Source organism: Aspergillus tanneri (genome assembly GCF_003426965.1).
Source record: "Aspergillus tanneri strain NIH1004 chromosome Unknown AapTan_7_pilon_pilon_pilon, whole genome shotgun sequence".
Taxonomy (NCBI): Eukaryota; Fungi; Ascomycota; class Eurotiomycetes; order Eurotiales; family Aspergillaceae; genus Aspergillus; species Aspergillus tanneri.
This window is the reverse complement of record NW_022984634.1, coordinates 1,692,408-1,704,959: the sequence shown is the minus strand read 5'-3', so window position 1 is coordinate 1,704,959 and position 12,552 is coordinate 1,692,408. Positions and strand designations below refer to the sequence as shown.

General features: G+C 48.9%; 3 protein-coding genes across 3 annotated transcripts; all 3 read right to left on the bottom strand.

Moving 5' to 3' along the window:
* Positions 1–277: 277 nt before the first annotated feature.
* Positions 278–2,779, bottom strand: gta1 (glutaminase GtaA; the record flags this gene model as incomplete). The annotated part of the gene is made up of 9 exons (XM_033571775.1): positions 278–356; positions 407–542; positions 596–739; positions 793–995; positions 1,059–1,642; positions 1,698–2,137; positions 2,227–2,292; positions 2,497–2,519; positions 2,586–2,779. 9 exons carry the CDS (start codon positions 2,777–2,779, stop codon positions 278–280), a joined length of 1,869 nt encoding a protein of 622 aa, XP_033425090.1.
* Positions 2,780–4,937: 2,158 nt separating this feature from the next.
* Positions 4,938–7,620, bottom strand: anxc4 (annexin ANXC4; the record flags this gene model as incomplete). The annotated part of the gene is made up of 2 exons (XM_033571774.1): positions 4,938–5,249; positions 5,317–7,620. 2 exons carry the CDS (start codon positions 7,618–7,620, stop codon positions 4,938–4,940), a joined length of 2,616 nt encoding a protein of 871 aa, XP_033425089.1.
* A 1,658-nt stretch (positions 7,621–9,278) lies between these two features.
* aspE (septin) lies at positions 9,279–10,984 on the bottom strand (the record flags this gene model as incomplete). The annotated part of the gene is made up of 2 exons (XM_033571773.1): positions 9,279–10,395; positions 10,455–10,984. 2 exons carry the CDS (start codon positions 10,982–10,984, stop codon positions 9,279–9,281), a joined length of 1,647 nt encoding a protein of 548 aa, XP_033425088.1.
* Positions 10,985–12,552: the final 1,568 nt, after the last annotated feature.

Below are 12,552 nucleotides of genomic sequence, written 5' to 3'. Positions count from 1 at the left end.
TTTACAATACCGTCATTGCCGCGCCTGTTTACTGCCTAGTATCAACATGGGTAGGTAACCAAGTAGTGTATTTGCATGTCCACCATGGCACAAGCGGGGGGTATATATATAGCTGCGGAATAGACTGGTGGTGGCCAGCGCCGTAGACTTGGTTTAGCAATGGCCGTTGTAAAAATAAACAGTTCAACCGTTGATCCAAAGAAGTGACCGGCACAGTTATAATATCAATAAAGGATCGGGCGCAAAAATCAACCCAAAAGAGCTTCTCCCGATGCGATTAAAGGCCCTGGTGGAGAAGCATCAATGCAAAGGCACCACCCATAACCGGACGGGCGATAAAGGTTATTTGTGGATAGCTGGTAGGGTCAGCACAACAGCTTTATTATGATCAATGAGAACAGCTTACTCTCCATTAATTGTATCGTAAAGATCAGTAAGGGCACGGTTTGTTGGAGTCTCGTTGATCCACTTGGCAAGTAGCTGGATGAACATGTCTCTAGTACTGGTCGAGGAAATCGCTGCCGTGAATAGTTCCCAGTCTCCTAACATTTTGGTCAGAGTCAAGCTACCGCATACGAGTATTCCTGCAACTAACCTTTTGTATACTGGTGGCGAGTATCCAGTGGCACTCCATATGTATTTTGCACTGTGGGATAGAATGTGTTTTGCATGTCATAAACAGATTGGGGAACAAGGTTCAGGCCCAACTCTCGATCAGCATAGAGGTTGTACAGCAATCCTACCATTGTCAGTCAGTCTTGTCTGGGTCTCATTCATCACAAGTGAACCTACCGTGAGACTGGTTAGACCCATACGATAAAGTTGTGTGTGGTGGGTTCGCATCATGTGCCACTCCCAAAGTCTGCCACTGGTCTACATATTCATGGGCAATACGCGAATGATTTCTGGCGACGTCAAAGTGGTAGGTCAGATTGCTGATGACAGCCATAGCTTCAATGCCAATAATCCCTTTCAGGGCCAAGTTTGTCTGGTTACTGCGGAAAGCCGTTAACACTGCACACGCGGAATCACATAATAGCATCTAGGGCAGCACGTACGCTAAAGGACCGGCAAAATCATCGGTGGATATCTGATTCGCAGGGTAAAGAGCGTCTTCTATCAAATAAGTTGTCCATTGTTTCAACAAATTGTAGTGTATGTCGAGGTAGTGCGTGTCGTCTGCTTTGAGGGCATATGCTAAGGCCATAATCACCATGTTCCCGCACTCTTCAAGAGGCATTGGCTCATCATTGCCATCCGGATGACCAGTTGCATTAGGATAGTGAGTGCCAATATCATGCATTGCGTATCTATTAGGATACTTCCCTGACTCCTGAAGTTCAAAAAGCGGCTTCATCAGAAGCCTCAGAAGCTGCGGATTCGTGTACAGAAAGACAGGGTGGGCAGGGAAGATGACGTCAACCGTATTCATATTCCCATTCGAGGATATCTCCTTCATAAAGAGATAAGGATTTCGCGGTGTTCCGGTTAGCTGTGTCGCGGCGAAGACTTGGCGAGCGCTTAGCGAAGTGATGGTTAGGTAGTCCTGGCCAGCAACAGCAAGAGAGTCCTTAGCAATCCGATTGTCCAGGTCTGTTGAAAGGGAGCTTGCATCGGCGAAGTCATGGTGGGAGAAATCAAGCTTTGGAAATTAGCACGGCTAACAAATAGGACAACCTGAATCAGAGACAACCCACAGCATCCAAGGCATCTCTAAAATAGCTTGTCCATAGCGAAGGCTGAGAAGTAGTGCCATGAAATCCACTATACTGGATCGCGTCCTCCTGAGACAGGCCAATAGTGAACAACGCACTTGCGGACGTATGTACCCATCCAAGATCATGGGCAAATCCAAAAACTGGCCAGTTTTCCGATATGGCACGGTAATTACCGTCCTTGGAGTTTTCCAGCTTCCCATTCTTCGAGAATGCACCTCGGACGTCGACGTCTGCTCCAGATTGAAACGTAAGCTGATCTCCATCATCCGTCGCCCAGTACCAATCGCCCCATTCCGCCTGATCTCTGCTCTCGGAGAAAAGCAGCTGTGTCTGGCGGCTGACCTTGTGATAAGCAACATTTCCTTTGGTGACACCGTGGTCCCATTGCGCCTTGGCTTTACGGTCTCCTGACACCCATTCTGTAATCTAGTCAGACAGGGTATTTTTGTTTTCTATCTTTGAGATATTGGTGGATATTGTCAGTCTCTCTCTAATGAAATAAACGTACCTGCTGAAATGTCAGCATACAACTGCACGTCATGAGCTTTGCCATCCAGGCACGAGATATCAACATCTAGATAAGAAAATACGAGTGATTGTCTCCGAAAATCATCGGGGGCTATCGGGGATAAGAAAGTAACATTCATTTCGATCATGTCCCCAACGTGCATGGTAAAAATGCTCCTTGTTGACGTGTACTGATAAGTAGTTTGGTTGACTGTGGTTGATCCTGGCAGACCCATCCACGTGTAAACGTTGCCATCAACACGGATCATACCGGCCCAACCAGTCACCTGTCCACTATATCACAAGCTACTTCTTAACCAACGCTCAATAAAGCAAAGGTTCAGATTGGGGAACACTCACGCCCAAAACGTTGGCCATTCGCCTGCCAGGTAACCCCCATTGCCATCATCTTTCCCTGCAGACAACCAGGTGCTCAAGTATGGCGACTTGACGGCAAGTGGTAGCGCAGGAGGCCTAGCAGGGGTGAAGATCGATGCTGCATCCGCCGAATAAGCCAGGAATGCAGCCAGGATGGAGAAGAGATGTACAATCATTGTGAATCAGAGGCTTAAATATCAGCCAAAACGCATTGTCGTTTTAAATTAGGTTTGCTATATATGTCACCTCGCGTGTTGCTTTCACCGGATCGAAAACAAACAAACCAAGACAGAGTCTTTTTCAAAACGATCTGGGAATGGTAATCAGAATGTTCATTGGAATGCTAGGAGCTGGTGTCTATATATGAGGTCCGCATACCATAACCAGGAAGGAATCCTAATTAAACCACTACTCGCATTAGGATTAGCGATTGATACTGAAGAGAAGAGCATGAATGATGGAGGGGAATTTGAAATTTTTGGGCGTCGCCTGACCTGTCATTTCTGTGTGGAGAGACTCATGAGGCCTACGCCCATATGCCCGAGCTACCGAGGCCAGGGGCCAAGGCCGAGGAGATGGAGTGGATAATAATCATGCAAGGGAAAAGTAGAAGACGTAGAACATGCTGTGAAGCCCTCGTTCGCTATCAGGGCAGTCTTGTCAACATAGTCCAGGACACTTAAGTACGCCCAGGTCGATCGATCCTATAAAGTACTAGGCCGGGGTAGTGTTTTTCTTGCAGATCCGATCAGCCGGCACTTTGCCAGTAAGGATTAAACTAAAAATACGGGGTAAACAGCCAAGTTGTCCGATAAGTAACTTGGATGACTGATGACTGCCTCGGTGAGGATGAAAGAGCGACAACCGGACGATACGCCGTTGCAGGGTCTGAAGGAGAGACGAAAATAGGTGAAACAAGAGGAAAAGGAACGACTTTGGAACGATGGGTTGTAAAGTAACCCACGCATTCGAGCGATCAAGAGGGTATAGAGGGAGGAGAGGGAGGAAGGAAGGGCATAAGAAGACGACCAAAACTAGGAAGCATATGGGAAGAGCCAAAACAGGAAGGTGGCACGGGATCAGGACATCTACTTTACTTGTTCTTGTTCTTGTTTTTGTTCCTTTTCTTTTTTTTCCTTTCCCCGCCGCCGCCGACTCCGAATCAGAGTCAGAGTCATTGCTCGTCTAGACTTACCTACTTGCTCCTGTCCTCTGCAGGAATCGCACGGGTGTGACCAACATTGTGATGCCATCATGTGAGAGGTGAGCATCCCCCCTCCTTTGTCGACACGATAGATTCCCTTTCCCCCTCCTTGATACTGGCTGCCCTGCGGTGTGACCTTTGGGCTCTCCAAACTAACATTGCTTTGATTTTGTTATGGATAGATGCATCGAGCTAAGCGGCTAGTCAATCAGCTAGTCAATTGGCATGCATGAGCCATGGTCACCTTCCATCGTAAGCATCAAGAAAGTCTTCAACCAGCTGTCTCCAATCTTCGACCTTCGCGGCTTACTCCATACATTGGGCGAAGAAGTGGAAGCGAGTTGATCGGGGAAGAAAGTATTCAAACAAAAAAGAGTGGAAATAAAAGACAATATGAACGCGGTGATGGTACTGGTTCCACAGCAGGAGATTCATCACATCGCACGCAGGTACCAGACAAATAAATTTCACGCTGTCATTTCGGCCTGGTTCGAGGCGACTTGGAAATGAACTTCGGAGTTACCACACTAGTTGGCGTCTACTCCGGTAGACGTACAGCAATCATTAATTTGACCGAACCAGAGGGTTTCTTGTCGTTTAGAGGCTTTCCCCTCTCTCTAGATGCGTCATACTCCACCCCGGAAGATTCCTTCCCTAGCATAGCACCGGAAAATATGGAGTTGGCATCGTATCAGTAAGGCACATGGATAGCCGACAGAGTTAGCTAACTAATGTATTGCGGACAACGATGTGATCAGCTGGCTTCCCTCCAGTGGGGTGGGCAATTAATGCTTAATATGGAGTAGCAATTGTGGTGTACGGGATCAAAAGCATCAATCACTCCGTAGCTCGGTGGAAAGAAATGAAGAATGTAACCTCAACACACAATCAGTCGAAATAGATCCCTTCAGGGTAAGCGCACGACCTGTCCAGCCGGCTTTTCTTTTTTTTTTACCCCTCTACGCGCGGTAATCATCATTATCTCATGATAAAATCCCGAAATATCTTCGCACTCCTAATATCAATTCCCTCGTCGGCATATCAACAAATACACAGCCCAGTTCCACCCATCTAAACTAAATCATAAGGTCGTAAGCAGAAGACAAACCAACCCCCCGGCCCGTATAACCTCAAGCTCTTCCCGCAAGCGTCTTCGAGCTTCGAGCCAACTCGATACAAAACTCCCCCCACTCACTGCCTCCGCTGGTGGGTAAGATCTCCTCGGCAATAGCCTCCTCCAAGCGCTCCCCATATCGTCGGCGAAATTCCCCCTTCACCAGTTCCAAGTGCCGTGGTTCCCAGTGGAATCGGACCAGGCGGGAGATCAACAACTCCGATCGCTCCTTGCCGGTACGTGACTCTCGAAGAGCCTGGTGTAGTAAAAGCGCATCGCGCATGGGCCGATTGATGACTCCGTTAAGGATGTGTGCCAGTGTTTCGCCCTGTTTCATGATGCGTGTTACTAATAGAAAGCGAGCGGGGCGGAGAAAGAAAGGGCATAGGACATACCACCAAGTTCTGAGACTTCGCTATCATAGCCCGAGCAAAATTTTGATTGTAGACCTTCTCATAAGCACGAAGAACCTCCCGCAGATGGGAATCGCTGCGACGAACTATGATGGATATCATCGCAGTCTCGCCGCCGTTGCGCGAAATCAGAGCTCGGTGCAGCTCGTCGACGTCGCGCTGGACCAGATCCATATTAATGGGATCCCGCTCACTCTGGCGATTCTCCTCTAAGGCGAGTAGCACTGCCAAGCGAAATTTGTCCGCTTTCAGCTCGGCTTTCATGCATTTCTCTAGGCTGTCTGAATAGCGGGAGTCTCGGAAGCATTCCTTAATTTCACTGATCTCGCTGTTAATACGGCCAAACAGTGATTCAATGAGAAGTTCCCGCCGCGATGTACTGGACTGGTAATAGCAATTGGCCCAGAACGCCTCTGATTCCCAGCGGCCCAAAGCTGTGGCATAGCACACCTTGCCGAAGGCGCTATTGCCCAGCTTCAATCGAATGTGCTTAGCCAGGTTGATTCCTTTCCCATGAAACCTCACGTGATTCTTATACTCCTTGCGGAGATCCAGCATTTCCTCGCTGGTTAAATGAGGAAGCACCCGAATAATGGTCTTAGTATCAATACTGCGTGTTCGGTTGAGGGCTTCCTGCATTGCAACTGCATCGGGGCCCACATCGTAGAAAGACACCCGCTTTCGACTACTGGCCGGTGATATCAAGACGAGAGACTGCCGTCCATTTGAATCATGGCGCTCATGCCGAACACGGCTATTGTCTCTCTTAGATCGGTCACTGTTCTTCTCCTTGCGGTCTTTTTCGTCCCTGGACTTTTTTCTCCGGTGCTTCCTATGGCCACTGACATCAGAGCCCCCATCCAGTGGCTCGAGGTCTGAGATGTCTTCGTCTAGCTTAGAAGGGATCACAATGGGCGATGGCATTGGTGAAATGCTTTGGTATGTGCCCTTGTATGGCTCTTGTAAGGGGCTAGCTGGTCGAAAGTTCGGATCTGGTCCAGCGACGGAGAGATTATTGGCAGAAGATACGGATAGACTTGCAGGGCGAGTGCCTGTTCTTCTCCCAGGCGTAATCTCAACATACTGTTGCTCACTATCCTCACGGCTGGTCGGCGTCTTAGAGAACTGAGGCGTTGCAGAATACCTCACCCCAGTATATTGAGGTTGACTACTTCCAGCTGTGCTAGCCTTCGAAAATTGCCGTTCCGAGGAATACGAGAATGGCTTTGACGTCGACTTGGAGGTATACTTAACCTTAGGGTCAATATCTGCATACTGGAACTGGGCAGGTCTGGCGTAACTTGGCTGGATTGATGTGTCGGATAAATGTCGTTGGTGTGTCGGGGAAGCGACGGAGGGCGCGTACGCATTACCAGTTGACACAGAAATCGGACGACCAGTCATTGGAGCATAAGAATTGTGCTGACCCTCCATATTCGCATACTGTGGCATCGGGAATGCGGGAACCCCAGGGGTAGCCGATAATTCAGGATGTGTCGACGCTGGTGGGAATGCCCCGGGCATCGCTTGTTCTTCTGCCCGCGAAGACGGCGGGACAAAACCTGGGCGCTCGCACTCTGGGATCGGCGCCCAATTCGACTGCGACGCAGATTGCGAATGAGGATATTGTGATGGTACGGCATATTTGAACGGGTTAGGTCTCGCGTAGCTAGGATGACTGCCAGGAACCCCCTCATCCAGTCTCTCCGCAGCCCGCGACGATTCATTCTTGAAGTATTTGTCCGCATTTAGTGCTCCGGACATCTGCGCTGTATCTACCCGAGAAGAAGAAGCACGAGGTGAGGCTGTATATCCGTAGAAGCCCCTCTCCATTCCACCAGGTATGTCTCCGTAGGCAAGCGCATCATCATCCGAATCCAGAGACTCGTCTGAGGAACCATACTGGACGGGACGAAGGTTTGGGGACCGGGTATAGCTCTTCCCCCGCTGCCTTGTCGCTTTGCTTTCCCCAGAATCGGAATGGTAATAGTGATCACTGCTTCGCTCGGGGCGGAGGTAGTAGCTTCTGTCATCTTCTCCTGAGTCTGAACCAGAAGGGCGATACCGAGAGCTGGTCCGGTATCCACGGCTGGGACTAGTACCTCGGCTCCTAGAATAGGACCGTGGATATTCGCTCCCGAGGTTAGGGTTCAGATAGGATGCCCTGGGCATATCCGGACCAGGGGAGGGCTGTCGGTTGTCGCGAGATCTGGAACGATCACGGGTACGACCGCTGGGTGACTTGGAACGGCCGCGCGACCGTGGGTCGCCGACCTGAAGCGACATGGATGGCGATGAAATCAATCGAGACGGCGACAATAACGATAGCGACACTAATCGCGAGGGTCACAACGAAGCGCAGAGGTTGTCAAGACGACGGCGAGGATGACAATGGGGTTTTGACGAAAGAAATTACGCTGTGAATAGACGATGGGGACATGCGCAATTCGAAAGTGAGCCGCTAACCCGGGATTTTGGGGTCTGTGGTCAAAGCTGGAGTAAGAGCGGGTCGATTAACTGATCATCGGAGGGGTTGGCGTCAAGGTACAGGCCAGTGCCATAGACCCAGAGACAAGATAAGTAGCTGATTTTATTTATCCTGGCTCGAAGCGCACTCCCGTGGGGACAAACAATATGAATCGTGGAGGAGCCGCATCATGTGAAGCTGACGGACAGATGCCTCACAGCACCTGTCTGGTCAGTCAACTTCTCACGAATGAGCGGAGTGGGCTTAGGAGCTGAATCCACTCCCGCTTAGACCCTCGCCGCGTTAGCTCCCTCGTATAAGAACACTTCGTTTTGGGATGAACCCCTTGCTAAGGTCGCACCAGTCCCCTTCTCACGGTCAGCTCGGCACCACAGCTCTCCTTATTGGCCACTGGGATTCCTTTCAGCCTTAGTTTCTATCCACTTTCTCATTGTGCTTAATAGTACCTAACTAGCTACTGTTTACTGGTTACATGGAGGAAACCTTCATTTGGAAGTCTTGATACCTCCCGATACAAAGCACCACTATCCCAACAAAGTCAGATCAATATTGACTAGTAATCAAGAACACTTCTGGGGGCTCTAGGGCACGCTACGTTGCTACTTAGTCGAAAATCTTAACATGGGACCCACTGGATAACTAAAACGGCAAATGATTGCATCCCATTCCTGAAGACTATCTGTCAAGGGATTGAAAGAAAGTAAAGTTGGAACTCCAGCTCAAAGCTAGGCATTAGACACAACCGGGACAGCGACAGCTACATCGATACAGAACTTAATGGGACAAGTCATACATGTAGTTGAAGATACCTGGGAAGAACTGGTACAAGAAGGGAAAACAGAAATGATAGGATAGACTCAAGGGCTTTAAAGGGAAAAAAAAAAAAAAAAAAACAATGGCCATTGGATACACCAGGATGAGTTGATCTTGTATTAAAGACCCTAGAACATCGACAGTGATATCGCAATAAGTTCGCTAGGTGGTATAATAAAGTCAGGCGCTTCCATAAACTGGTCTTTCGGGAATTCGAAAAAACAATGTCCAACAGAAGGAAGTATCCAGAAATTTTAATTATTTTCATCGTGCACGATCCGAATGCCGATGTCCAAAAAGGATGGCTGTCACGTCATCGGTCCGTTGGTCGTCTGAGTGGTCTGAAGCTGTTCCGTATTGAATCTGGGGCCATCCCACATCCTGTACAGAATCGGGAAAAAGTGTAGGATTGAGAAGGTAAATGAACTAGGAACACGCAACTACCCTCGTGCCTCAAGACCCGAATCGCGACTGCGGGTATTAATCGAGAAAACGGGGTATGCGGAAGATGAAGCCAACTATAGGGCGTGCAATGCGTTTCATGGGAGAATAAATAAAAGAGTGACAAGAAAGAAATAGAAGCCACTTAGTAGAACTCGCCTTAACAACAAACGTTGCTAGGAAATCTCGACTATAGTTGCTTTCAAAGGGGACCCATTCTACCACTATAGGACTTCTTCTGAGGCAGAGGCGCACTTGGGCTATTGCGATTCAAGCGGCTAGTTCTCCAATTCTCATACCAAACCACACGACTAGCTTCACGTAATTCAGATCGCCACTCGTTGAAAACAGATTCCTTAAGTTTAAGAAAGTCGCAATGCTTAGGATCGTATGGATCAGCAAATCCCCACGGAAACTTCCGGCCGACAGGGTTGTCTCCAGCCTTCAGTGAGTGTGGGTCAGGTGACAAGATCGAGAAAGGCAGAATCTGGGGAGTAGTCTGGGATCCAGACGATTCGCGAGTACTCTGGCTTCGGATGGAGGTTGAACTCGGCGTTTCAGCCGCTGCAGTCTCTTCATTTGAAGGGGTGGGCTCTGCACTATGATCGTCGGTCGGTTCCGCGTCCTCGTCATTAACCTCTTCGCCCTCATCGGCACTTTCTGAGGATGTATACTCGTCTTGGTCATCTAGAGCTAGGATCTCTAGAGGGTCGATGTCGGCCTTCTTCAAACTATCCCAGACTGCCTTCCTTAGGTATGACATGTGAACAGCGGTGACGGTGTCAGCCTTGCTGATGACCGGGACAACGGTTGTCTTGCCCACAACCTTTCGCAGGACCTGAATGTCGAGCTTCTCGTCAAGAATTCCAATAACAGGAGAATCAGTAGACTTGGAGGTTCCTTGGGCAGCGCGTTCCGCAGCAGCGATGTTTTCATCAAGACGCACGGGATCAAGAAGCAGGATAGTGCAATGGATATGGGTGTCTCGAACGCCAGGTGAGCGGATCACTTTCATCTCCTCCTTCAACGTATCCTCAAATTTGCTTTCCAGAAAGCCAGTAACACCACGTAGCTGGATGTCGACGATGTTCCTTTCCAGGCCCTGAGAGTCCCATAATGTCAGACCTATACGCTCCCCGTCAATTTCCGTTTCAAGATATTGGGAAGTATAGCCCTCGTTGGCAGGCAATTGACGGTCATAATATTCTACCTCGTCGAGGGGGCGGGTGGGATGCTTGTGGGGAGGCATAGTCAATGAGTTTCTTAAAAAGTTGAGGAATGAAGTCTTTCCTGAATTGCGAGCACCTATGACAAGAACGCTAGAAAAAAAGATCAGCACCCACCGATTCGTCCTAAAATTCTGTACTGTACCACATACTTATATGGAGTCGGATCCTTGCGCCGACGTAGCCTGCGCGGACTATTTATTGTGCTTACAGCACTGCTCGCGTAGCTATAACGACCACGATGTGTCATGCTCTCTGTACGCGCATAAGGATCATATTCGGGGGCTGCCGGTGTGCTCATCGCGCTGCGCGCCTGTTGAAGGGCCGAGAAGTTCTGACTAGAAAGGGCAGCAACGTTGTCACGGCGCTCATCGCCACCAAACGTTTCCAGAGTCGGGGCTGGTGAAAGATCGGGAAGACGAGGGGGTTGTCTGGGCATCGATTCACGTTGGCGGCGAATCTCATCTTCCGTCGCTTGGGCCTTCCCCATCTTCTTGCCTTTGCTTCCGGATGATCTTCTTTCACCTAGTATATCTGTAGATTTGGAGCGGCGGAGAAAAGCGAGAGATGTTCTTCGTTGGTCTTTGGTCTGGCTATTACCACTCTCCGTGATAGGAGGAAGGGGTTCTGCGGGAGGTTGAATCCGCCCTGGCGTATGGGGTCTAGATGAAGCGGTCGCCATTGGAATGAATTCAGGGTGGCTCTTTCCGATCACACGACCGGCTGTTACACGGATGGGTACTTTGGTCAAAAGTGGGGTAGCAGTGAATTAATGCTGTCTCAGATATAGATTCCTTCGGCGACAGAAAGCTTCCCGCGTTACCGACGTAATTCAAATAGTAGACTCAACCAACTAAGAAACTGCTTGGTACAGGTCAGTATGAAGCTTTAAATGCAAGCAAGCGGACACATCCGATATGTTCTCGGGGTTTCTGTCACTATGAACACACACTAAATCGCAAAACACTTACAGAGACCTGGCCGATTATAACTTTCGAGTTGTGCTGGGACCAATCTAGCTAAGCATACGGATTTTCTTCAATCCAGTGGTGTTTCTTTTTTCACTTCTTTCAGCCGAGCGATTCTCAATTAAATCCGAGACAATGGCTAGCCTGCAGCAACTTCACCGCAACGGCAAAAAGCTGATAGATAGCAAAAGTTTAGGGAGACACCCACAAGTCCAGCAAGCGGCTGTTGAATCCAGTTCCGTATCTCTGTTAGAGAACACAGGGAAGCCGAGTAAGAGGTAAAATATGTGTAGGGCTGACAATGTTCTCAATCTTTTTTTTTCTCCTTTTTCCCGTTTCAATTCGTCCTTGGGCCAAAAATAAATTGTGAAGATACCTGCTCACAGTGTCCGACTGATGCGGAACGTTTGAATAAACTATGAAGAAAGGGCTGCAACAAAAAAAAAAGGGGGGGAGAAAGAAAGAACCAAATGATCAAATGAAAAGGAACAAATGAAATGAAAGGATGATGGCGTTGTAAGACTGATGATGATCGGCCAGAAAATGGATACAGATGATAATAGCAGATATCTCGCAGTATCCGAACTCCTTGTTCTGGAAGGCAATTGCTTCGTGCTGAAAGAGCGCCAAACAACAGCCTAGCTGTCTATATCAACAGTTTGCCTACTCTGCGGGCACCAGAGCTTGCCGAAGCGCTTCGTCTTTGCAGCTGATGCTAGCGCGGAGAAGAAGCTCGGGAATCTTTTTGAGCTGGATGAGATTCAGGGGCAAAGCAAGAGCAGCTTTAGCAGGGGCTCGGCCTCACCAAGACGTCTCTCCACTCTGCGACACTCTAAGTGCTTTAGGTTAGGCCGGTCGTTGGTCCGAACTGTGTATTGAGTCTTTTAAGTGGGCAGGCTCTTGGAGGTTTAGTTCGGTCTCTGGAGGGGCACTCGGTTCAGCCGTTACAGCCTACCAAATGGTTTTTTCCCTATGCCAAAGACTTCACTCTGGTGGAATCAGGCTCTGCGGTGCCTACTGGTGTTCCAGATCAACATATTTGGCAGTGGGAAATAGAGGACAGCTCGCTCTTGACATTTGCTTCAGGCCAATGTGGCATATTGTCATAATAGTTCAAGAAATCGGAAGGCAAAATATCCAAAGGTCATTGTTACGTTTTCTACTGAGTACCGTCATACACCCAAATTTCAGCTCATACCTTCATGGTACCGTCATACGACTTTAGCGGTAACTCTTCCAATGGAACAACAAGCGATAGTCAAAAATTCCGTCCACACGTGGG